Here is a 25,413-nt window from a genome sequence, read left to right as displayed (position 1 = left end):
CATAGGGCCACATGAGAAACAGAAAATTTTGTGGAGGGCCGGACCATAAGGCTGAACTAAATTCTGCATAATATTAATTGTATTTCTTTATATAAAGCAATAAATATCAGTTTTTACAAGCTGCTAAGACTGGTAAGAGTATGGAAAAAACGAGGTTGCCTTACAAAAATGTCATTTATTCAATCAAATTTCCCAAAACAATGGTTAACAAAATGTGAACGTTTGTACCGTTTTTTTTTTTCAGTCACATTCACCCCAAAACACAAAGACATTAAAATATTGTCTTTCTACTCCAAATATCAAGCAAGATACATCATATTATAATAATGATGTCCACATTTGTAGTCTAATCACCTCATTTGGTGTTTTTTATTTGTTCAGTGAGAGAAATCTAGTCTCTGGTCTTTAACGAGTGCATCAAAGTCAGGTTGAATGTCTGAGGTGGAGATGCGAAGCACAGCTGACAGATGATCATCAGTCCATTCGGTGTAGGTATCAGATCTACAGATCGGCTCGGGCTCCGGCGCCTGCTGGTGACGTCACACTATGTGATTGGCTGGACCGTTTGAAGGATGACGTACAAGTTTGTGGTTGGTCTGGACAAATTACGGAAGTAGTTATCGCGGGATTAGGTTTCGTGGGATTTCATGTCATGTTCATGTCACGCGCGTTGCGTTTTTGTTGAACACAACTTCAAAATAAAAGCAATGCACATTCAGTCCATGCATGAGGTAAAATTAGGAAATACGTTTTGTAATTTCTAATTAACCTTACGCGGGCCGGTCAGAATGAACCAAAGGGCCGGATGCGGCCCGCGGGCCGGAAAATGCCCAGGTCTGATCTAAACACACGGAGGACATTTCAGGAAGTCAAGGTAGAGTTGATGCTGGGTCAGTCAACCAAAAAAAAAAAAAATTGAGCGAGGTTCTTGCGTGTTTATGGCATCTTGTCTAAGAGGCACACTGATACCCCTTTTCCACCAAATCAGTTCCAGGGCTGGTTCAGGGCCGGTGCTGGTTCACAACTCGTTCAACTTGCGAGCCAGCTGAGAACCAGTTTGCTTTTCCATAGCTCACGGTGCTAAGGGAAGCCACGTCAGTTACGTCGCTGTATACGTCAGTTACGTCACTACGTTTGCATAAACCTTGGTGCGAATATCGAAGCAAAAACACGGAAAAAGCAGCAGCAACAATAATAATAATAATAATAATGGATGACTTCAAGTTTGTACAGCTGCTGCTTCTCGTCGCTTAAAAATGGCGATCTTTCGCGGTCTTGTTAGTCTTAACAACTCCTCCCCCCCTGCGCTGACGTAAGCGATTTTTTCCTCTGGCCCAGCAGAGAGTTGGTGCTAGCCTGGAACCAGTTTTTCTGGCCCCAGAGCCAGTTCTTTGTCAGTGGAAACAGAAAACCTGGTTCCAAACTAAGCACTGGCCCCGAACCAGCCCTGGAACTGCTTTGGTGGAAAAGGGGCATGAGTAGCACCTTCACGGATTCAAAAATGACAGGAGGAAGGAGGAGTGGAAGAGAGAAAGAAGTTAACCTTCTCTGCCACTCCATCACCAAATGGTCAGGCGTGCTCGGGGGGCCTTCTGCCCCTTTTCCTCCCTTCTTCCTCTCGTCACGGTAAATGGCAGTCTCTTCCCGCTCCTCTCCCCCCACACACACACACACACTCGTTTCCTGTGGAGTGAATGATAGTTTCAGCTGTCGACAAGTAGCCTGACGCGCCGGCATTTGTGCGGTTTGTCCACCTCCTCCCCAGGAAAAAACAAACGAAACCAAACACTTGGGACCTCAGCAAGTGCCGCTCAAATACCATCTTAAAGCAATCAGCAAGTTGTAATCCTAGCAGGCTGTGCGTTTCATTTCCTTTTGGGTTTTCTGTTTTGAAAATATCCAGAAAAGCCATTTATTCCTTTCATCATGTCCATATTCAAAGAATTCACTTCCTGCTTTGAATTTACAAGAATCATTTAAGTTTAATTGGATTTCTTTTTTTAATTTGATGTTGAATCTTGTGCTTATATGAAAGTGTTTACATTTGGAGAGGATGTTTGGTGTCCGTGTGCACATGAAGGATTCATAGTCACTTTGCGTAAACCTTGCAGTGCAGTGAATGTACACAGGGCCTCACTGCATCTCAACAGCACAGAGCCATGCTGAGGATCTGTCTCCTATTGCTCCTTCTGAGACTTGGGGGGTCAATCAAAGGTCAAGCAGAGAAGAGTGGAAGGATTAGTCGCTGCTGGGCTTATGGCATGTTTGCGCTTCCATTGTGGCAACAGTGATTTGAACCAATGACTAGACTGCATTTTTGTTTTGATAAAGGTAATAAATCGTAGCTTTTCAACAGTTGCAATCTGTTTATTGTATGTGTGGTAGGCCAACAAGCTTTAAAGCGCAAGTCAGTGTTTCCTAAACATCCCAGAACATCCACGTTTTTGTTCTCGACTCCCTTCCAACATTCCTGTACAAGGTATTCCGGGCATAATTTTGTCGATGCTAGTTTAAACTGAGTTTCCTGAAGGAAGAACAGTAGAATTGTGAAATAGTAATGAGATGTGTGCTTTGACACAAGTTTTGCTCCTTTTCCTAATTTGATTATTGCACCGTTCAAATCTGAATTTCCGACCTCTGACGAGAGGGGGGAAAATGAAACAAAAATGAACGCAACTCAGCTTGGTATTACTACACTGAAAGTTAGGAAGGGGTGTTCATCCCTGTTTTAACACATGACGCTAGATCAACATGGCTGCTCACACAGTCAGCAATCGGTAAGGTGCCACTTATCAGATCTCAACCTCGGGGTTGAGTCTCCTAAGAAGCAGGAGGGCGGTACGGTGGTGTAGTGGTTAGCGCTGTTGCCTCACAGCAAGAAGGTCCAGGTTCGAGGTCCGTGGCCGGCGAGGGCCTTTCTGTGCGGAGTTTGCATGTTCTCCCCGTGTCTGCGTGGGTTTCCTCCGGGTGCTCCGGTTTCCCCCACAGTCCAAAGACATGCAGGTTAGGTTAACTGGTGACTCTAAATTGACCATAGGTGTGAATGAGAGTGTGAATGGTTGTCTGTGTCTATGTGTCAGCCCTGTGATGACCTGGCGACTTGTCCAGGGTGTACCCCGCCTTTCGCCCGTAGTCAGCTGGGATAGGCTCCAGCTTGCCTGCGACCCTGTAGAACAGGATAAAGCGGCTAGAGATAATGAGATGAGAAAAACATTAGAAGTATTTACTAGTGCGTGAAAGCACTCCACACCCCAATACCTGCAAGCAGCAGTGCTTGTGTAAAACAGACTGCAATGATTGAGTTAAATTTGATTTAAGGTCGGTGTTCATCTTTAAATTTAAAGTTAGTTACCTAGCGGACATTAATTAGTTGGTTAAAACTGTAACACTAACGATACACTTTGTTGCTTTGAGAACTTCATATTTGACAATACAATTTAATTGTTTAATGGCTGCACTATTAATTGATTTTTATGGAACCCCCCCCAACTCCCCCCAGCATTCATATTTATTAAAAAAAAAAAATAGCAAAACAATGAATGTAAAACAAATCCAGAGGGGGGAAATGAGGAAACAAAGAAAAAAATATCAATTTTTCTTTGTTTTTCCAGCTGCTTCCAGTGAGTTTATAATTATTTAAAGAAATCGCACCAAAAAGTCCATTATCTCATCTCATTATCTCTAGCCGCTTTATCCTTCTACAGGGTCGCAGGCAAGCTGGAGCCTATCCCAGCTGACTATGGGCGAAAGGCGGGGTACACCCTGGACAAGTCGCCAGGTCATCACAGGGCTGACACATAGACACAGACAACCATTCACACTCACATTCACACCTACGGTCAATTTAGAGTCACCAGTTAACCTAACCTGCATGTCTTTGGACTGTGGGGGAAACCGGAGCGCCCGGAGGAAACCCACGCGGACACGGGGAGAACATGCAAACTCCGCACAGAAAGGCCCTCGCCGGCCCCGGGGCTCGAACCCAGGACCTTCTTGCTGTGAGGCGACAGCGCTAACCACTACACCACCGTGCCGCCCAAAGTCCATTATATTTATTGTAATTTATCATCATGTCAATATATTGTCACAACATTGCCCAGCCCTGCGTTTAAAGCAAGCACTTATCACTAACATCCGCTTGCAAACTTGTTGCTAGTTCAGGAGCCGTGCTTTCATGGAGACGTCCATGTTTTTCCCTTACTTTGTAATTCAAAATGTGCGGCGGTTGAAAACCGTAGGATTCCAAGCGCTGTCTTTCGAGTGAAGTTGAATGCAGCATGAATATCTTTGGAGCAACAGGTCATAGCTTATTAAAGGCTGATTGGCCCCTGGACATAAAAAAAATTATTAATAAATAAGGTATTTGGAAGGAAAGCACTTAATTAGTTGAAGGTTGCCGTGCAGCATGGTGAACTGATGCCTGTTTTGGCAGTGATGTGTGGAACGTTTTGTGTGTGGCTCATCCATATTTGTGCATAGTGACCTGCTTACATTCCTTTCCACTATTCTCCCTTTATTTGGAGTTATCCTTCTCTCTCTCTCTCTCTCTCTCTCTCTCTCTCTCTCTCTCTCATACACACACTTGCTCAACCTCTGTGGAGATGGGGACGGGTGGAGACTGGGGGAACAATAGGTGTGATTCAGCGGGACAGGCTGATCTCACCCCCACTCCCCTTTTCACTCTGGTGTGTGTGTGTGCTGGTGCGTGCTCGGGTTGTGATTGTTTGTAGAACTACAGCCATTGTGAACAAATGTCATTAGCATCTATGGCTTGATGGAGGACCACGTGAGAGCGGTGTGTGAGCGGGGGCTGGGCGAGCACTCTCCCCCATTTGCTTATTGCCTCACGATGAGAAGAGACCTGTAGAGATGATTTTAGATTTGCTAATGAAATTCATATGCTTTGATTCTTCTTTCATGACGTGCTATTGAGGACGGTGAAAAAAAAAATCTGATTCAAAATTTGTTTCATCAGTCTTGTATGCAGTCAGAACTATAACACATCGATGCTGGTTTAATTCTGTTTAATGGAACCGACTCATTTTGGATCAGACATGCTTCGAATCAGTAGTGAATTGAACTTTTTGTATCGTATCCTCTAAGAGGGCGATTCACACCCTTAAGCCGGTATCTCACTGGGCTGCGACAGCTTGCGCCACATTGCGAACGTCATTCGCGAGAGTTTCAAAAATGTCTTGAAACATTCGCGGGGCTTCTCAATTTCCCCGCATGAGTCACAAAGTGTCGCTCTTTCATCGCTGGAATTTTTAATATGTTCAAAAAATTTGTGCGAGACAGTTTCTTTCGAAATAGCCGCAAATGCGTCGCTGGTGTCGCAAAGCCGTCACGAACCCTTCTCAAGTCAGTTTCCGTGCAACAGGAAGTGCGAGTGTATCTCACTGGGCTGCGACAGCCTGTGACTAGTTGGAGAGACAATTGCGATTAAAATATGCAAATATCAATTTTATTACATGATTTTTGTTTTAGGATTGCACTGACTTGTATTATTGGTCCTTAGTTGTCATGGTCATGTTGTCATCTCTCTGTGTGTATGGTGTCCTCAAGTTACGTTGTCTTTGTGTTTTATGGTGTCCTCAAGTCTTTTTACCTGCTTGTCCAGCACTTTGGTCAGCTGCCTCTGTTGTATTTTAAAGTGCTTTATAAATAAACTTGACTTGACAGTGTGATTCCAAGTGAAAATTCACATTTTGTCGCAATTGTTGTGTCTCCAACTACTAGTTGCAGGCTGTCGCAGCCCAGTGAGATACTACCCTTACTTTGTAAACCAGTACTTAATCTGGCCCAGTCCATCACTGGGTTCAAGAGACCTCTCTGCCTCATTTTAACATGTGTCCAGTCCTGTTTTCCTCCCGCCGTCATTCAACCACAAGTGCAGCTTCCTAAAGGAAATCCCACTGCTCGTTTTCTTTGTTCTATTGCTTCCTATTTGGACACCAATCGAATGCCGAGGGCTCTCCGATCCAGCTGGTGCATCAGTTTTTGCTCATTTACAAAAAATACAAGGAAAACCTTCCTGTTGTGACTGGATATCCCCCTTTTTTTAATTATTTTTTTTAAAAATAAATATTATGCACGCGAGTCGGTCAGTTGAAGATGCTAGAAGTGGGAATGAGGACAGCGCCCGCTCCTACTGAGCTTTTTTTTTTTTTTTTTTTTTTTCCTCTCTCTCCCTCACCCTGAACGTATGGTCTTTGATCCGACTTAATCCCATCGTGGAATCTGAAGGATCACCTAAGTCAGGGAGATGATGTGCAGCTTGGAAAGGTTTCAGCTTTTGATAGAGAAGAGAAGAATCTTTTATTTAAAAAAAAAAAGTCGCCTTTTCCGTGACAGTGCAGTATTCTGTTATTTTTAGAGCTTGGATTCAGGACACAGTAATTGTCGAAACCGCAGAGTGAGCAGCGCAGCGAGTTTATCCAATCTCCTTTCCTTTATTGGTTTAATTGGTATAGTAAAGTTGACAGCATCTGTCCTCTGACGCTTGTCCAATATTACCTTGTTTCATATTGTTTTGTTTCTTGCTTTATTATATTTGTGTTGATACCCAGGAAGGAAGCGTATCCGTTAACACCCACTTAGTCGGCCGCCTGCTCGTATGGGTTAATTTGTGTCGATTTGGAGCAGAGGTCAGCAGTCGGCTGTACGGTTTCCTGACTCAATTAAATGCCCGTGTGTCTCTGTCAGGATGGGCGAATACGAAAATCTGTCTTGCGAGGGTTTGTGCGACTTCGGTTATTGCGCGCACACAGCTAATGATGATGCTGTGGGGCATTTCTTGAGCGCTTGGCAATTGACCCTAATAAAGAGGTCAGATGTGAGATGCTCATTGTGGCACTGTGATGGAAATGTGTATGGTGAGAGGAATTTGTGGCTGCAGGCATTTGGTGTGTGTGTAGGGAGGCAAAATGGAGAACTAAACCACAGTTGCTGACTTGTGCAGCACTTCAAAGTGACACAGCTTTTTACAGCAACTCTTTTATGGCCTCCCTGTGACCTGAAGTAATAGCATGAATGTTGACAGAGGCTTATCAACTGAAGGGAGGGAGTAAAATGGGTAATTAAAAGGAAAGAGGGATGGAAGGAACATTTAAAAAAAAAAAAAAAAGGGCTACGAGTTACAAAGTCAGCACGACATAATCTTTATCTGTTATTCAGCTCCAGTTCCTGACCATCTCTGTTTTTTGTCCGTCTTTGGTGTTTTTCCAGGGTGAAGTTGAGCCCCCATAACCCTTCTGTTCCTGTCAGGATTAGTAGTCTGTTCAACAAGCAGGAAATACCTTAACTGGGCCTTACTGGGGTCACCATGGTTACTTTGCCTGAGAACCTGCTGCTACAGGCCTCCAGACTTTTCTCTCGCTCTTTCTGTCTGTCTGCTTTGCTTTGCTTTGCTTGCACTCACCCTTTGCATGCTTTGTTTGCAGCATTAATAGTACTGACTGAGGGGGCAGGACGGCTGTATTGTCACTAGCCAGTAGGGAATTCTGGATTTGTAGGCGTGACGTCCTCTTTCATCGGACTCAACCTGACACATGTTGAAAAAGTACAAGCTCGGCAACATTTCAAGCTCTGCAACTCTTTCATCATGACTATCCTATTAACCTAGTTTGCGTTGCTTTGTATTTTGAAGTAATGTTAAGTCTCGATGCAAGCCCGAGCCCTTTTTTTTTTTTTTTTTTAATTCATTACCTACATACAGAAAACCTGAAGGCACCACAACTGAATTAAAGAAAAAAAAAGTATTAAAATTAGCATTTCAATACAAAACCATTTGGCATTCGTTCTGTTCTGAAATCTCACCTTGGTCTATTGTGATTCAAGCAGGAACAATTAGCATGTGACTCTATTTTACAAGCTCGACTTTTATAAGGAGCATCGAACCAGAAGACCTCCTGCCAGGTACCCCAGCAAGAACCGTTTGCCTGACCAACCACACCCCCAGAAGGCAGATTGTCGAGCTAACCAGTTGGAAGATCAGCGTTGTGTTTACCATCCACATGAAAAGCAGAAAATCTCAGTCCTCTTCCTTCCTCTTGCCATTAGAAGCAACAGGGGCTCAGGTGGCCATGATAATCCCCTCCTCACACACTTCCAGCCCAAAATTCAATTTGGGCTCCTGCTTATGATTGACCTGACAATTGGCCGTTGACTAATTCAAGCTGAGATTTGATTGTGCGGGATCAGAGCTTTGAGTAAAGTCTTTAGCAGGCTGACGTTCTGGAGGCAGGAAACTCAACAGTTTGGGGTTTGATGAGAGGTTGGGAAGATGTGGAGAACCAAAAAAAAAAATGTATTAGATTTCCTTTAGAGTAGAGGTAGCAATGATTATCAGTACATTGACGTTGATCTCCAAACCCTGTTTTAGATCAACTTGTCATCTTGAGAATTCCATATACATGCACATTAATACAAAATGCACAAGATGGTGGTGATTATTGGAGGAAAAATTTATTATGAAAAAGGAGAAAAGACACTCTGGACATTTCTTGTGTGTGTATATGACCTTACAGTACAAAACCAATCATATGGGTACATATTTCAAAATTGAGTTGTGTTTTCATGAAAGGCCATTAAAAAAAAAAGCTTTCCAATGATGCATAGATGAAGATATTTGACCAGTTGATCACTGAGATATGGACATTTGAAGTAGTCAGCTTTGACCTAGAAATGTGCTTGTAAAGTTTACTACATAAGCATCTTTGCAACACGTATTTAAAAAAAAAAAAAGTATTAAAAATGAAATTTGGGGTGCGCACATGGTCTTCCCACTTCTGCGAACACGTACATCCTTGCCAAAATCAATTACTTCGACTCTGTCCGTCTTTTATCTACCTGCACTTGTATCTCTTCATCCTCTGACCCATCTGGAGGCAGCACATCAGCTTTAGGGCATGTTATGTCCTTGTAGGGCTCAGGAACAAGCACTTGATGTGTTTTGTAGAGATACTGTTGACTAGATGATCACCTGGATCATTTCTTTGGATACAAAAACAAAAAAAAAAATTATGGTATGGTTTTCCATGAAGCCTGATCTGGCATGTGCAGCTGGGGGTGGAAAAAATGAGTTAATTGAGCTGTAGGAAATCAATATAATAAGATATTGGGTATGTTTAATTAAACGTACTCTAGTCCATCATGTGCAGCTGATGTAGGCATTCAGCATGACGACCCATGCTTTTCAATTTAAAAATAAAAGGGCATGAAAAAGGCCTATCTGTCTGTACACATTAACTACATGTCAGGTCTTTGTCAGTCTTGGAATTGAATGGGACAGAAGCTTCTTGTCCTGGTTTATGGTTCCTTACTATTTTGTGCCTTCAGTGCTGTGCATTGTCCACCAAGTGCATATAAACGCAACAGTGTAATGTTAGGCTTCTGTAAGACTAACATTTTATGGTGATTCCCATCATGTTTGATGCCCCTTCCATGGTAACCGCCGACAAGATGTATAAAAATGGGACTGCCCTGAAATTTTGAAGCCGCCTTCTTGGCTTGGTTAACTTCAACGGCATCAACAACAAATTCGCAGCATGTAGAATTGTTTATGATGAGCTCAAAATCAGCTTTTTTTTGGGGGGCGGAGCTGTCAGTCAACCTTGAATTCATCTTCGTTGATGTTGAGATCACTTGTAATACCCTCTTCCCAGGGTTGTGTGAAGACATCCATGACTAAATCTCAACTTTTAATCCTAATGATTTAGGGCGGCACGGTGGTGTAGTGGGTAGCACTGTCGCCTCACAGCAAGAAGGTTCTGGGTTCAAGCCCAGTGGTTGACGGGGGGGGGGGCTTTCTGTGTGGAGTTTGCATGTTCTCCCATACCCCTTTTCCACCAAATCAGTTCCAGGGCTGGTTCGGGGCCAGTGCTGGTGCTGGTTCACAACTCCTTCAATTTGCGAGCCAGCTGAGAACCAGTTTGCTTTTCCATAGCTCGCGGTGCTAAGGGAAGCCACGTCAGTTACGTCGCTGTATACGTCAGTTAAATCGCTACGCTTGCATAAACCTTGGCGCGAATATCGAAGCAAAAACAACACGGAAGAAGCAGCAACAACAATAATAATAATGGATGACTTCGCATTTGTACAGCTGCTGCCTCTCGTGGCTTAAAAATGGCGATCTTTCGCGGTCTTATTGTTGTTGGTCTTAACAACTCCTCCCTCCCCCCCTGCTGACGTAAGCGGTTCTTTCCTCTGCCCAGCAGAGAGTTGGTGCTGGCCTGGAACCGTTTTTTCTGGCCCCAGAGCCAGTTCTTTGTCAGTGGAAACAGAAAACCCGGTTCCAAACTAAGCACTGGCCCCGAACCAGCCCTGGAACTGCTTTGGTGGAAAAGGGGCACCAGTGTCTGCATCGGTTTCGTCCGGGTGCTCTGGTTTCCCCCACAGTCCAAAGACATGCAGGTTAGGCTAATTGGTGGCTCTAAGGTGGTGTTTACATTAGACCGTATCAGCGGCTCATCAGATTAACGTTTTTAAAACGATTCGCGTGCACACAGCAACGCCAATACACGATTCGCATGCACACAGCAACACCAATACACGGATACGCTAATCACATGACTAATTAGACGGCACGTCACATGATCCCAGTGCATATCGGGCATGCGCAAGTCACTCACCACTTGCAAGTGGAAGGATGGCAAGCGAACACCTTCTCCAGCAGATAAACACACCTGGCTGTGATGATCATGTTCTCACTGAGTTTAAGCGCCTGAAAGAGATAAATAAGTTGAAATGTGTAAATAAACCTCAGTGCGGCTCAGCGCTTCCTCCTGCGCTCCAAATCACTCCGCCCTGAACAGCGAGTGCCCTCTGGAGGGTGCGCGCTCCGGCCCTGCGCAGCTCACAGAGAGCGAGAGTGAAGCGCACTGTGTGTGATCCCAACACCAGCGAATCAGGAAGGTGGATGTCACAGTGACGTTGTCCAATGGCGACGTCGGCTAGAGCTCAGCACAGCGTTTCCTCGTTCCTCAATGTTTACACAGCACCGGATCAGATACGAACTGGGTTGAATACGTGGGCCCTGGCGGATTCAAGTTGTTCCGCCTGTGGAGTCGTTTCCCGGCGTTTTAATGTGCATGGACAGTGCATCCGCGACGAAAACGAGACGGATACGGTCTAATGTAAACACCACCTAAATTGACCGTAGGTGTGAATGTGAGTGTGAATGGTTGGTTGTCTGTGTGTCAGCCCTGCGATGATCTGGCAACTTCTCTCACCCATAGGCTACGTTTACACTAGACCGTATCTGTCTCATTTTCTTCACGGATGCACTGTCCGTTTACATTAAACCGCCTGGAAACGGGAATCCGCCAGCGTCCACGTATTCAATCCAGATCGTGTCAGCTCCGGTGCTGTGTAAACATTCAAAATACGCGGATACGCTGTGCTGAGCTCTAGCTGGCGTCTCATTGGACAACGTCACTGTGACATCCACCTTCCTGATTCGCTGGCGTTGGTCATGTGACGCGACTGCTGAAAAACAGCGCGGACTTCTGCCTTGTATCACCTTTCATTAAAGAGTATAAAAGTATGAAAATACTGCAAATACTGATGCAAATACTGCCCATTGTGTAGTTATGATTGTCTTTAGGCTTGCCATCCTTCCACTTGCAAGTGGTAAGTGATATGCGCTGGGATCACACACACAGCGGCTCAGTCCCAAATCGTGGCTTGTGCACTTCACTCGCGCGCTGTGTGAGCTGCGCAGGGCCGGAGTGCGCACCCTCCAGAGGGCACTCGCTGTTCAGGGCGGAGTGATTTGGAGCGCAGGATGCCTGCGGAGCCGAGCGTATCCGCGTTGCTGTGTGCACGGCTAACGGTTTTAGTGTAAACGCGAATCGTTTTAAGAACGTTAATCTGATGATCCGCTGATTCGACGTAATGTAAACGTAGCCATAGTCAGCTGAGAGAGGCTCCAGCTTGCCCATGACCCTGCACAGGATAAGCGGTTACAGATAATGGATGGATTTTAGAGCTTTGCGGTTTCTCCCGCCATAGTTCTTACAGGAAATGGACTGTGTTGTGAAGTGTGTATGCAGAGGAGCAGTGCAACCAATCAGAAGCCTGCCTTCTTGGAGATCATACATAGCAACAAGGAGATTAAATCCTGTCATACAGATTTTGTTTACACAAAGACGAGTCTGTTTATTTCATTGGCTACTTGTTGAACTTGTGCCAAAATGAATACTGAATGTAGTGAGTGAGAAATCTCCACTGTGTTTTCATACCAGATATGAAGGGGTTTTCTCAATTTTTTTTTTTTTAACAAATTTCTACCAGGATTTAAATACATCTCAATAAAAGCATGCTTTAAAGGTTAGTAGCTAAGAATTTCTGCAAAAGGCTTTTTCAAAACATGAAAGTCTAGATATTGTACTCCAATATTATGCCAAAATCTAAGATTTGACTATTTTAGCCCACACAATGTATCTCAAAATCGTGTCTGACTGGTTTTGTAATGGAGGGTCACATGTATAAGACAAACTAGTGGAAGCAAAACCTCAAATCACCTAATTGTTGTTCTTTCTTAGAAAGAGATGGACTTTTCCTTAAAATCTTGTAGCCTGTCAGTACTTAGTGTATGTGATAAACGGAAAGAAAGAAAAGTGCAAGGAAAGGTGGTGCTGTGCAGGGCTGCCAAAAACAGTTGTTTTGTGTAGTTCTGGCCAGCAAGATTTTATTTGCATTTGATAGTTGTCTTGTTTGCTAAAGTTAATATAACGTTTTACAACAGTAGCTGATTAGTGGATTACACACTCGTGTCTCCTATGCCAATAAACAGAATGTACTTTCGTATGATTGTCGTGCGTCCATTGGCAGGAGTTTGTGAAATTTTTACATCTAGCTAACTTGGCTTAAAAAATGACCCAAGTGGCTTGAACTCATACTCGTGTGAAAATTCCATCACAGTGATTTGTTCAGAACTGTTTGGCCCTAAAGTGACAATTAGGGAATAGTTTTCCTGTCACGCTGACTTTTTAGCCTGTCCTCGAACTTGACCATTTTATCTTTCGACTTGTGTGGTGGGTGTGCAGTTGCCCTGTTGGAAACCACTGTGTACACCCTGTACGAGGGAGAGAAGCTGGAGCTAGAGTGTAGGAGTAAAGACGAGCCACAGGAGGTGAGTTGGACCAAGGACCAAATTCCCCTCGCTGATGGGGAACACACTCATCTACGCAGCGCTCAGCTGGAGATCGAGAGAGTGGAACTAACCGACTCGGGCCTTTATGGCTGCTTCGCCCGAGGCCCTGCAGGCAACCACACAGAATATTTTAACGTCAATATCACATGTAAGTTTTCCAGATAAAAGAAAAAACAGCCAGATTGTGGTACCTCATTTGCTGAGTTTTTTTTTTTTTTTTCTCTCCTTCTCTTAGATGCTCTGACTTCATCTGAAGATGATGACGATGATGAGTCTTCTTCAGAAGAAACGAAGCAGTCCAGCAGCCAGAAGTTATTCTCTAACAGCCAAGAGCTATTGCGTGAGTGTACCTGTTATCTCTGTAGACTCATAAATATCTACACTGTAATACGAATGAACTCAAGCTGATTTAGTGAGCCTGGGACATGCATCTACACCGTTTGCAAAGCTCTTCGCATGAAGTATTTTTCACTCAGGCAAGTAATGGTGTAATTGTGGAAACTTGTGGACTGGTCCTTTTAGTCGTCCTGAAGTACTCCAGTAGGACATTTCACCTCAACTGCTATAGCAGTTCTGTGGAATGCACTTTAGGCTCGAGCTATGGGTTGATAGGATTTCCTTCCATTTGGTGGATTAGTCTTAATGTGCTGAGGGATGATCGTTAGACATCTTGCATCCTGTGCTGTTACTGCTAGAGAGAATATATTGGCTATTGGTTTGTATATTGACTATATTGAATTTAGGCCCTGTCCACATGGCAACGGATTCAGGTGAATCTGATAAAATTGTTTATCGTTTTGGCCTGGCGTCCACACGGCACCGGCGTTTTGGGTGCCCCAAAACGATATTTTTTGAGAACGGGTTCCAGAGTGGAAAAATCTGGCAACGGCGCCGTTGCGAAGTCGTCTGGATGAGTAGAACGGATTTGTTTACGATGACGTCACAACCACATGACTAGAACAAGCAGCACTCTCGCTGTTTTGTATGAACCACTGCATTGCATTCACTTTTGTATACAGCTTTTCTTTTAAATAAACAAGTAACTGAACCATTTCTTGAATTTCTTTTTTTTTTTTTATTGGATAAGACTGCTTTTCAAAATGTTCACACACAATATAAAAAGTTATATAAATTATATAAAAATGCTTTTCAAAATGTTCACACACAATAAGAAAATTAACCCTTTGGTGACTGACCCCTTGAAAATGGTTCCTCCAGGAACGATGACGTTTCAGTTGTCAAGACAACGGAAAAACTAAAATACAAAAACAGAAAGATACGTCACAATGCTCTTGTGCACAAAACAAATGCTCTTGTATTTTAGTTTTTCCGTTGTCTTGACAACTGAAACGTCATCGTTCCTGGAGGAACCATTTTCAAGGGGTCAGTCACCAAAGGGTTAAGTTATATAAAACTAATTTGTACACACAGAAGGCATGATTTCCTCGCGTAGTCGCAGCCATCTTCTTGTTGTGTTTGTTCCTGACAGTGCTTCACACCGGGTAGAAGAAGGGGTTTATGCGCATGCGTCTACTTCTATTGTTCTGGTGTCTCCGATGGGACCGTCTTACAGCGCCCCTAGAGGTGTGGCATGTGTATTGCATCGTTTTCAGCAAGCGTTGCGTTGCCATATGGACCTGATATTTTACTGATCCATTGCCCATGTGGACGCGATATTTTTTTTAAAAATAAAATCTCGTTGCCATTGTCGTGTGGGTGTAGCCTTACTATCCATTCCACCCCACTGTAGAGTTCTCTCTTCTGATTGGTCAGATAGTAAAACACATTGTTATTCGCAAATAATCAACTTTGAAGTGGTAGCTCGGCTTCATCCCCTCACCTTGTCGTTGATTGATTTTTGATTATTCTTCCAAAACGGCACATTCCAAAGTGTGATGTATGACTACACTGAATATGCCTCAGGTGGCTGTAAAGTTTTCTTTTGGTTTCACGTCTTCATAACTCGCCGCTTTTTCATTTTTCAGCAAGGGCTCCAGAGTGGGCTCAGCCTGATAAGATGGAGAAGAAGCTCCACGCAGTTCCAGCCAGCAGGACTGTCCGATTCCGCTGCCCAGCCATCGGTAACCCGACACCCACGCTCAAGTGGCTGAAGAACGGCAAGGAGTTTAAGAAGGACCAGCGAATAGGAGGATTTAAGGTGAGAACATTGGTGTCATCATGTCAAATTCGTCTTTAAAATCATCTGAAAGTGTATCTGTGAATGTTTTTATTTTAAAGTTGAAGTTGCGCACCAGTGCTGGTTGAAAGGTAACACCTGTCCCCACACACAATGAGGTTTTTCTTTTATTTATTTATTTTTTTTTAATATGCAGGGCTTCAGGGCAGACCTCTGTAACATGTCTGACCTGGAAGCTTCAGGTTTACTCTGCACTTGGACAACAATAGGCTTGGCTATATTTCTTTCATTCACCTGCTTGCATTGAAGACAAAGTGGACTCTTAAAGTAAATATCTCTCAAATAAACAAATTGAGCTAAAAGTCAGTCTTTATGTCCGTCCTTTATATAAAAAAAAGAGAGAAAGCTGCATGTTGAATTTGTTCTTCATGATATAACCAGTAAAGTGATGAAAGTAGATGGGACTTTTTTTTTTTTTTTTTGGTCAGAGAGGCAGCCACAACTCCATCGTGTGTGATGTCATTTTCCGCAAGCACAGCGGAGGTGTACAAGTGCACGCTGTACTAGACTATAGTATAATATTGTGGTCCAGCATGACTTCTAGGTCAATTTGTTTGCATTCCTCCACAAAAATGATGGCAATGCAGGATTAGAACAGGAATCAAAATAAAGTAGTGGCACTGTTTATTGCCTGTTTATTTAAAGGTAGACTGCCTTTCAGATTTTAAGTGTAGGTTATAAAAAGAATTTTCCCCGACACACGATTATTTTTGTTTAGTGGACTGAGCTACTGAATTTGAATCACAGACTTCCAATTGTATTAGTTTTTTTTTTTTTAATGGAACAATTAATGAATTTGAGGCCATGTTGGCCCTAAATTCTCCGCTATTTTTTCCTGCTTCACCATGACCCAATCCAAAACACTACGTCATGCATCACATGGTGGGCTTTCCCCGTTTGCGCAAGGCATTGTGGGATACAAATTTGAGATGGGAAAGAAAAACGGAGGACGTGAGTGTGCGAATGAAACGTGAAAGACTGACTACAGTAACGGAAAGGGAGGAAAAGACATTGTTGCCAAGGAAAGGAAATGCAGGACCAAACTAATAAATATCGGTGGTGAGCGAGCACCTCGGTATGATCAGCTGTTCGTTTAGCGACAGAATGATGGAACTATCAGTGCACGGTCAAAGGTAAACCTGCTCATGCGCACACGGACTTCCTCTGTCTGCTTGACTGCATGAAGCGAGCGATCTCATGCACGTTATTTGCTCGGGAATCCCCTCAAATTAAATAACTTCCCAGCCACAGAATGGCCTGATATGTTGCCTGATAAATTTCACTGATTTTATTAAATTGAAAGGCAGGCTCGCTTAAAAAAAAAAAAAAAATTTACCTGCTTATCTTCCATTTGTTTGATGTGTGGCATGGTATGGTGTCAGTGTTTTGTGGTGAAAAACAGTTAGGGTTGCGTCTGGCTTCAGTTGTAGTTTCTGCCTCGTGTCTCACTTCTTCCCAGTGATTTTTTTTTTCCCCCTTCCCTTCCCCCTCGTACAAGTCCTCCACAAAACAATCTTCTGTAAAACGCTTGCTGTACAATTTGGAGTAAAGTTTTCTCGCTTTACTTGATGAAGCCACTCGGCCAAACATCTTGGATCCAGGACAGAATGAGGAAGGCGTGCAGAATCCTACGTCGCTCAGCGCCAACCTTGTTTTTGTCTCCTAATACATCCAGGTATCTGGCTGCATCCAGAGAAATGGCCCGATGGACTGATGTTACAACTTCTAGGTTTTTAAAAAAAAGTCAGCTTAATTTTTTGTCTTGACCATCTTGTATTAATGTACAACCCCGATTCCAAAAAAGTTGGGACAAAGTACAAATTGTAAATAAAAACAGAATGCAATAATTTACAAATCTCAAAAACTGATATTGTATTCACAATAGAACATAGACAACATATCAAATGTCGAAAGTGAGACATTTTGAAATTTCATGACAGCAACACATCTCAAAAAAGTTGGGACAGGGGCAATAAGAGGCTGGAAAAGCTAAAGGTACAAAAAAGGAACAGCTGGAGGACCAAATTGCAACTCATTAGGTCAATTGGCAATAGGTCATTAACATGACTGGGTATAAAAAGAGCATCTTGGAGTGGCAGCGGCTCTCAGAAGTAAAGATGGGAAGAGGATCACCAATCCCCCTAATTCTGCGCCGACAAATAGTGGAGCAATATCAGAAAGGAGTTCGACAGTGTAAAATTGCAAAGAGTTTGAACATATCATCATCTACAGTGCATAATATCATCAAAAGATTCAGAGAATCTGGAAGAATCTCTGTGCGTAAGGGTCAAGGCCGGAAAACCATACTGGGTGCCCGTGATCTTCGGGCCCTTAGACGGCACTGCATGACATACAGGCATGCTTCTGTATTGGAAATCACAAAATGGGCTCAGGAATATTTCCAGAGAACATTATCTGTGAACACAATTCACCGTGCCATCCGCCGTTGCCAGCTAAAACTCTATAGTTCAAAGGAGAAGCTATATCTAAACATGATCCAGAAGCGCAGACGTCTTCTCTGGGCCAAGGCTCATTTAAAATGGACTGTGGCAAATTGGAAAACTGTTCTGTGGTCAGACGAATCAAAATTTGAAGTTCTTTATGGAAATCAGGGACGCCGTGTCATTCGGACTAAAGAGGAGAAGGACGACCCAAGTTATCATCAGCGCTCAGTTCAGAAGCCTGCATCTCTGATGGTATGGGGTTGCATTAGTGCGTGTGGCATGGGCAGCTTACACATCTGGAAAGACACCATCAATGCTGAAAGGTATATCCAGGTTCTAGAGCAACATATGCTCCCATCCAGACGACGTCTCTTTCAGGGAAGACCTTGCATTTTCCAACATGACAATGCCAAACCACATACTGCATCAATTACAGCATCATGGCTGCGTAGAAGAAGGGTCCGGGTACTGAACTGGCCAGCCTGCAGTCCAGATCTTTCACCCATAGAAAACATTTGGCGCATCATAAAACAGAAGATATGACAAAAAAGACCTAAGACAGTTGAGCAACTAGAATCCTACAATAGTCAAGAATGGGTTAACATTCCTATCCCTAAACTTGAGCAACTTGTCTCCTCAGTCCCCAGACGTTTACAGACTCTTGTAAAGAGAAAAGGGGATGTCTCACAGTGGGAAACATGGCCTTGTCCCAACTTTTTTGTCATGAAATTTAAAATCACCTAATTTTTCTCTTTAAATGATACATTTTCTCAGTTTAAACATTTGATATGTCATCTGTGTTCTATTCTGAATAAAATATGGAATTTTGAAACTTCCACATCATTGCATTCTGTTTTTATTTACAATTTGTACTTTGTCCCAACTTTTTTGGAATCGGGGTTGTATAATGAGGCCATTTCATAACTCTGTAATTTCAAAATTTCCTGGTTAATCACTTTAAGGACTGATTTTTCTTTTGTAATCGTGGTCTGTAATAATTTTTTGGGTATTAAACTTTCCAAAATTACCCCTTTTTTTAAAAAATTTATTTATTTTTGTTGCCGCCGCTTGCCAAGGGGTTAATTTGTCTGCTCTTGGGCTCATTTTCTAATTTCTTTATTATAATTACTGCTTATACATTTCATTAAGGACATTTCTCTTTGAGGCAGAGGAATGTTTATATACGTTTAGGAAACTCTTAAGTTCTGTAGCAAGTAATCTTTATCGTAAGTGTGATCATATTAGTGTGCCTAAAACTTGGCGTGTCTCAAAGTTAAAAGCAAGTCTACTGGTCTTCTACCAGTAGCAGAAGGAAATCACAAAAGTGAAATTGGAAGATAAGAACAGCTCTTGATGTGCACTGAATCACCAGCCATGACTCACTCTTCTTTTTCTGGCATTTATTATTCACTGCATCATCTGTTTTTAGGACACATTTGTTCCTTTCTACTACAAGTCTTAAAATTCACTCTTAGATTTCACTCATGCGTGTGTGTGAGGTTGTGTGGTACGACGCCTATGCTCACTGGTCACTGTAAATAAGGAAGAATGGTGGCGCTTTATTCTCTGCAGTAGCCTCCTGAGCACAAATGCTACAGAATCGGGTTGTGTTGAGAAATAAACTGAAGTTTATTTCTTTTTTGGCGTGACCCGTAATTCAGTGTAAAGGACAACTCTGAAATGTCCCTGAAAATTGCACCATTTCACTGTTTAGTATTAAAAGCCACAATATTGAACGAACAACAAAGAACCCACACAGTTTTATTAAAGTCGCATATAAAATAGTCAGTCAGACATTAGTCATGTTTTCCACTGGGTAGAGTTGGAGCGAGAACGGCTCTCGTTTTAATCAGGAACATTTACGGTGGCTGCTGCTCTGTTTAGACCGATCAGAAGCCTGGCTTGACGGTGGTGCTGCATTATAGCGACTTGGCGTGCCTGTGTTTCTCATTGAGGTGTTCCCCAGCTGGGAGGCATTAGGCCTCTTCCTCCTCTCTCGCTCAGCCCCACACCATACACACTTTACCATCTGGAGAGTGTTTCAGCCTGCCACAGTCCATCTCTCGCTCACACACGTACAGAGAAATGCTCAACTTCTCTCACACACTCCTTGATGTTGACGCACGTATTTATGTACAACTGCAGCATATACCATAATAGATGTGTGCAGACGTTTTCATCTCTTGCAACCACAACCATGTGTACATCCAGCTTTGAAGACATTTGAGTTCAGGGGCAGTCGGCTTTTATGAAGAAACCCCCACCCCCTTTCTCCCAGTTTCCTCCCTTTTTTTTTTTTTTCCCTTCTGGTTTTAACAAGAGTCCAGCTTCATTGTCCAATTACATTAAGCATATGTTGAGAGGAAGTTAGGCAGACCATGTGTGCGTGTGTTTGTGTAGTAGACCACATCTGGGAGCCTGCAGCTGGAACAGCTATAACTCCCATTTAAACAGAACCCTCCAAATCACCCTTTGTCCTTCTCCCTAATAAGAACTCGGTAACGAGAACAGAAAGTCATAAACTCTCTTTCGGTCTGCAGATCTGATCGCTGGCTAGTAGAACGATTAAGACGTTATACACTCGCCGGCCACTTTTTAATAAATAACTCTAGCCCTGCTCAATAATGCAGTTGGTCAGTCAGTCATGTGGCATGTGCACTGGTTTTGAGCTGAAAGGAAGTCCACAGTAACTCATTCTTTACAAACGTGGTGATCAGAAAAGCATCCCACATCAACCCTTGAGGCAGAAGACCAGGTTCTGCCATGTTTTGTGTCCTTTGGGATGCTTTTAAGCTCACTAGTGGTTTTGAGTTGAAGTTGCCTTCTGATCAGGTCAGACCATCATCAAGAAGGTGTTTCGCTCTCAACTGCTGCTCACTGGATGTGGGGGGATATTTTTATTTTTCATTTTTTATTATTATTATTTTGCAGGATTCTATGTAAACTCTAGAGACTGTTGTGCGTGAAAATACCGGCAGATCAGTCGTTTTTGAAATGAGCAAACCAGTTTGTCTGGCCCAACCAACCATGTTATGGTCAGTCACTGAAAGTGGTGGGGTTTTTTTTGTTTGTTTGTTTTTTTTTCCCTCCCCCCTCCATTTTGATGTTTGATATGAACATTACCTGAAGCTCCTGACCTGCTTGCATTGTGCTGGTGCCACATGATTTGTTGATTTGGATGATTGCATGAATGAGCAGGGATACAGGTGTTCCCATTAAAGTGGCCAATGGGTGTATGTGCTGTAACGATATCTGAAATAAATGCTTCCTTGGGTTTGAATATGGTTCTGTGTCTGTGGAACTCGTTTTTCGCTGTAGTGTAGTTTACACATGCGATGTTGCACTGACTGTAAAGTCTACTGCCAAATATCATCCTGTTAAACATATTTGGGTTGTTCCTGTCCGTTTGTCATGTTGTATCATTTGCGGTATCTCTGCTGCTGATTTCTAGTAATGTGAAAACAACCGTCCTGGAAACCCTGGTGTTAAATCTCTCTTCCTTTCAAGTCGAGATTTGAAATTGTTCTGGATTTGGTCATGGTTTTGAAACCTTGAATATAAATGACGCACACAAGGATATGCAAAGGTTTTTTTTTTTCTTTCTTTTTTTTCCTTTTGTCTCGGTGTCTGTGAACGTCTTAAATTGTGCACGGAGATTAAAGTTGCAAATAATAAGCTGTGACCGAGAAGAAATAAATGGCTTTCTTAACACACAGGTGCGAGAGAGCTTGTGGGTGATCATAATGGACGCAGTGGTGCCTTCAGACAAAGGCAACTACACCTGCGTGGTGGAAAATAAGTACGGCAGTATCAACCATACCTATCAGCTGGACGTCGTTGGTGAGCTTACATGCTTTCTTTTCCTTTTTTTTGGGGGGGGGGTTACATAATTAATCCTGCAGCAAGTAAGTACTCACAATGTGTTTGTAATTATGCTCTTGTTCTACTGGACTTGTTTAATCTTGTTAAATCCTGTGCACAGCTTTAAATCCCTGAACCACTTGTCCATTTAAAGCTGCAGCGAAATTATAAAGCGGTTCCAAAGAAATGGTTGAGAATGTACACATTACATTAACTGGCTTTAATCAAATGCAAATGTGGGTAATTTTATGTTGGCTCAATACCATTAATGGGGAAGACTGTTGTACTGAAGTAAATGGATGTACTGGTGCAAACGCCATGTAGGTGTCAAGAACAGGCACTTCTTTATTGATGAGGCACTGGAAAGTGTTTATTAAGCCGACTGTGTGTGCGAAAGCTGGAAATGCGGTCGCACGATGAAGTCAGAGCATTTGGAATAAATTAGTACGATGCTACAGATATTTTAGACACACAGCAAGCGGTTAATAAATCAAAGCCACAGCCCAGTGCAGACTTGTGTTCAAGTGGGATCACGAATAAAACCTCACGTACAGACAGACACGCATGCAAACATTCGAAATCCCTCGCACGCCCCTTCCCTTATAATTTGGTGACATTTCTATAAGCACCCGGGTTGTGCTTCGAGACTAATCCGCGGCGCCACCGTGCTCAGCGAGAGTGAAAACAGGCGCCCTTATCCCATGCTGGCACGAAGTTGCTCCAGACGCAGCGCTTCATTAGCTGCCCCTCCTTCAGCACAAGCTGTGCTCTGCAACTTTTGTTCAGCTCCCTACAGTTACAGTCTGGACATTTTTGCATGATGGCGTCCCAGTAGACTATGTAGATTATCATCGTAGGATAAGCAATTAGTGTAATGTATGGCTAAACATAGCAGGGAATTTAATTAGCGAAGTATTCTTCGTGGTCGTTTCCTCCTACACTCCCACAGCCCAGCTTTAACTACCGAGTCACAAAAGTTCTCAAGTTGCCCGAGAAGTATTATGTGTATCATGTTGTAGGGAGGAAGGAGATTCACAGCCTTACTAATGAGTTCAGCGTCTCAGTTTTTCTCTTTTCGTGTGCATGTTTCAGAGCGTTCACCTCACAGGCCTATTCTCCAAGCCGGCCTGCCTGCTAATCGTACGGCAGTGGTGGGTAGCGATGTGGAGTTCGAGTGCAAAGTCTTTAGTGACCCACAGCCACACATCCAATGGCTCAAACACATTGAGGTCAATGGCAGCAAAGTGGGAGAAGATGGTCTGCCCTACGTCAAAGTCTTAAAGGTAACCATCAGCCATGTTGTACACTTCAGCAGTAAGGTTCTTCATAACCTGGTCCTCGTGTCTAATATTAGAAGAAAGTGTAACAGCATGCTTTTAGATAAAAATGCAAAGTAAAGGTGTCCATGAATGTAGCATAGCATCGCATCGCTATGTCATAGTGAAATACAACTATCATATATATTTTTTCTTTTTTTAATCAGAATTTATCTTAAGTAATGCCTTCAGTAACCAGTCATGAATATCTTTACTACTCAGCAAGCTACTGTCACGTGTTTTGGTTTTGACCTGTTGCTTTCCATTGCCACTTTTTGCCAAGTAACCTTGTGAGGTGAAAATTCCCCCCATAAACCATGTCCTTGGCAAACAGTCATTCACTTTGCCAGTGGAAATGGCCCTTGCATCCTCCTTTTAGTCACCATGGCAACTCGTGGCGTGTCAGCTGTACTCTGTCCCCTTAGGCAACCTCACTTTGACCTCTGACCTCTTTTTGACCTCCGCAGCACTCTGGGGTCAACAGCTCGGACACACAGGTTCTGACGCTGTACAACGTGACGGAGGAGGAGAGTGGGGAGTATATTTGTAAAGTGTCCAATTATATAGGCCAAGCCAACCAGTCAGCATGGCTCACCGTCACTAAACACACCTCCACAGGTAACGCACCACTTACAGGAGCCCTGGGGAGATAAAAAGCAGAAATACAGATGGATAAACAAAGAAAGAAGCGAACAGGCAGTTAGAAAACAACCCTAAGACATCTCTCTCTCCTCTCTCCTCCTCCTGCTCTCCCCCCCCCCCCCCCCCCCCCCCCCCTTGGTGCCCTGGACTATTGTTGACGCCATGGAAAAACCCAGCAGAGCCAACTGGAAGTGATTGAGCCTTCACGTTGGACTCGTTCCTTTTCTCCTCTCTACCTCACGATTACCCTGTGCCCTCCTAATAAGGGTACATTTCTTACTCTGTCAAATTAGTTTCGCTTGCCTGGCCTTCAAAGCCTTTTCCAGTGAGCTGAGAGACCAGGCATGTTTTCGCCTTTATCAGGCATGTGTGGTTGGTTTTTTTTTTTTTGGGGGGGGGGGGGTTTCGTTTTTTTCCTTCTCTCAGCAGCTTAACTGACTTGTCTGAGTCTTTTCATGCTTTTCTTTCTCTTCTTGTCTCCTTTATCTGTCTGGAGGTGTGTAGGGGATCATTTTTAATCCCACTCCTGCCTGAATTCTGAACAATGCCACTTGCTTCCCAAAGGAATTATGACCAATCCCATAGGAAATTTGACCAGTCCTGCCCAATCCATAGGAATTCTGACAAATCCTGCCTTTTCCTGAATGAATTTTGCCCGATCCCATAGGAGTTCTGACTGTCCTGCCTTTTCCTGAACAAATTCTGCCCGGTCCTGCCCAATCCCATTGGAATTCTGGCCAATCCTACCCACTCCTCCAGGAGTTCTGTCCAATCCTGCCCACCAAATCAAAACTCTGACCCATCTCGCATTCCCTTAGGAGGTTCTGGTGGTTTCTGAAGGAATTCTAGACCAATGGCTCTCGCTTTCATATGAAATCTGCCTAATCCTTCTCAGTCCCATGGGAATTCTGACCAGCCATCCATGCTCCAAATGGAATTCAGACCAGTCCTGACCACACTCCTACAAAAATATTGGCCAATCTCAGTCACTCATTGAACCCCTCCCCTTCTTTGCTCACGGCATTTTCAGTTGGTTCTATTTTCCAAAATATAAACAGTTAAGTCATTTTTAAACTGAAGCAAGGTTAACCAGAATAAAGTATAGAGGATGTGCAGTCACGTGACCCGTCCATGTTTACTCCGCCATATTGGACGGCTTCAGGATTGTTTACCTTGCGCGAGCGTAATGGATCCAGGGAGTAATCCCCAAGAAAATTCGGAAAATACCCCATCTACATCACGCGATTACTTGTCTAAGTTTGTTCAGCATCTTGAAGGTGACGTGAGGCAGCGTTGCGTGGAAAAGTGTTCCAGGTTGGGGATTGCAGATCCGTACAACTTGCCGCAATCCTTGTTCAGGGAAATTCGGAGCTGCAGTGCCGGCGATTTGCCCGATCTGGCCTACCACGACATTTACAATTTTCTCGTTAATCGTGAATTGTGTTACACTGGCAAAGCCCTCAAAGCTTACAAGAGCCTGGAAGCTTATAAATATTTTGTTGCGGGATGGATATCTCAACTATACCTCTGGAAGGTACCGAAGAAGAATGTCTACTTGATAACCTCACGGGTAAGTGGCATTAAGATGTTTATCATAGAGACTATGCAGGACGTTTTATCGCTTATTTAGTAATTTTAATACAGAATTTACTCTGATGAAATTATTCAGACACTCCAACGCCCCGCTAAAGAAAAAAATCGGATCTGCGTGATTCAGCCGTGAAACGGCATCCGCTGTTTGCATCCCTGTTTAAACTCCTAGGTTAACCGACTTTAACCGGCTAATGAGGCTCGGTG

General features: G+C 43.4%; 1 protein-coding gene across 2 annotated transcripts in view; it reads left to right on the top strand.

Moving 5' to 3' along the window:
• fgfr1a (fibroblast growth factor receptor 1a) overlaps positions 1-25,413 on the top strand; it is a 58,200-nt gene that overhangs the window by 17,092 nt on the left and 15,695 nt on the right. The window contains exons 3-8 of one of the 2 annotated variants that reach the window (XM_060931336.1): positions 13,050-13,304; positions 13,392-13,496; positions 15,142-15,314; positions 21,514-21,637; positions 22,751-22,941; positions 23,442-23,592. In XM_060931336.1, the coding sequence (XP_060787319.1) occupies positions 13,050-13,304; positions 13,392-13,496; positions 15,142-15,314; positions 21,514-21,637; positions 22,751-22,941; positions 23,442-23,592 (999 nt within the window). The remainder of the gene's footprint in view (positions 1-13,049; positions 13,305-13,391; positions 13,497-15,141; positions 15,315-21,513; positions 21,638-22,750; positions 22,942-23,441; positions 23,593-25,413) is intronic. The other variant, XM_060931337.1, reaches the window with a different exon arrangement.

This window comes from Neoarius graeffei, chromosome 10 (genome assembly GCF_027579695.1).
Source record: "Neoarius graeffei isolate fNeoGra1 chromosome 10, fNeoGra1.pri, whole genome shotgun sequence".
NCBI lineage: Eukaryota > Metazoa > Chordata > Actinopteri > Siluriformes > Ariidae > Neoarius > Neoarius graeffei.
Note: the sequence above shows the minus strand (reverse complement) of the source record. Positions and strands in the feature narration are given on the sequence as shown.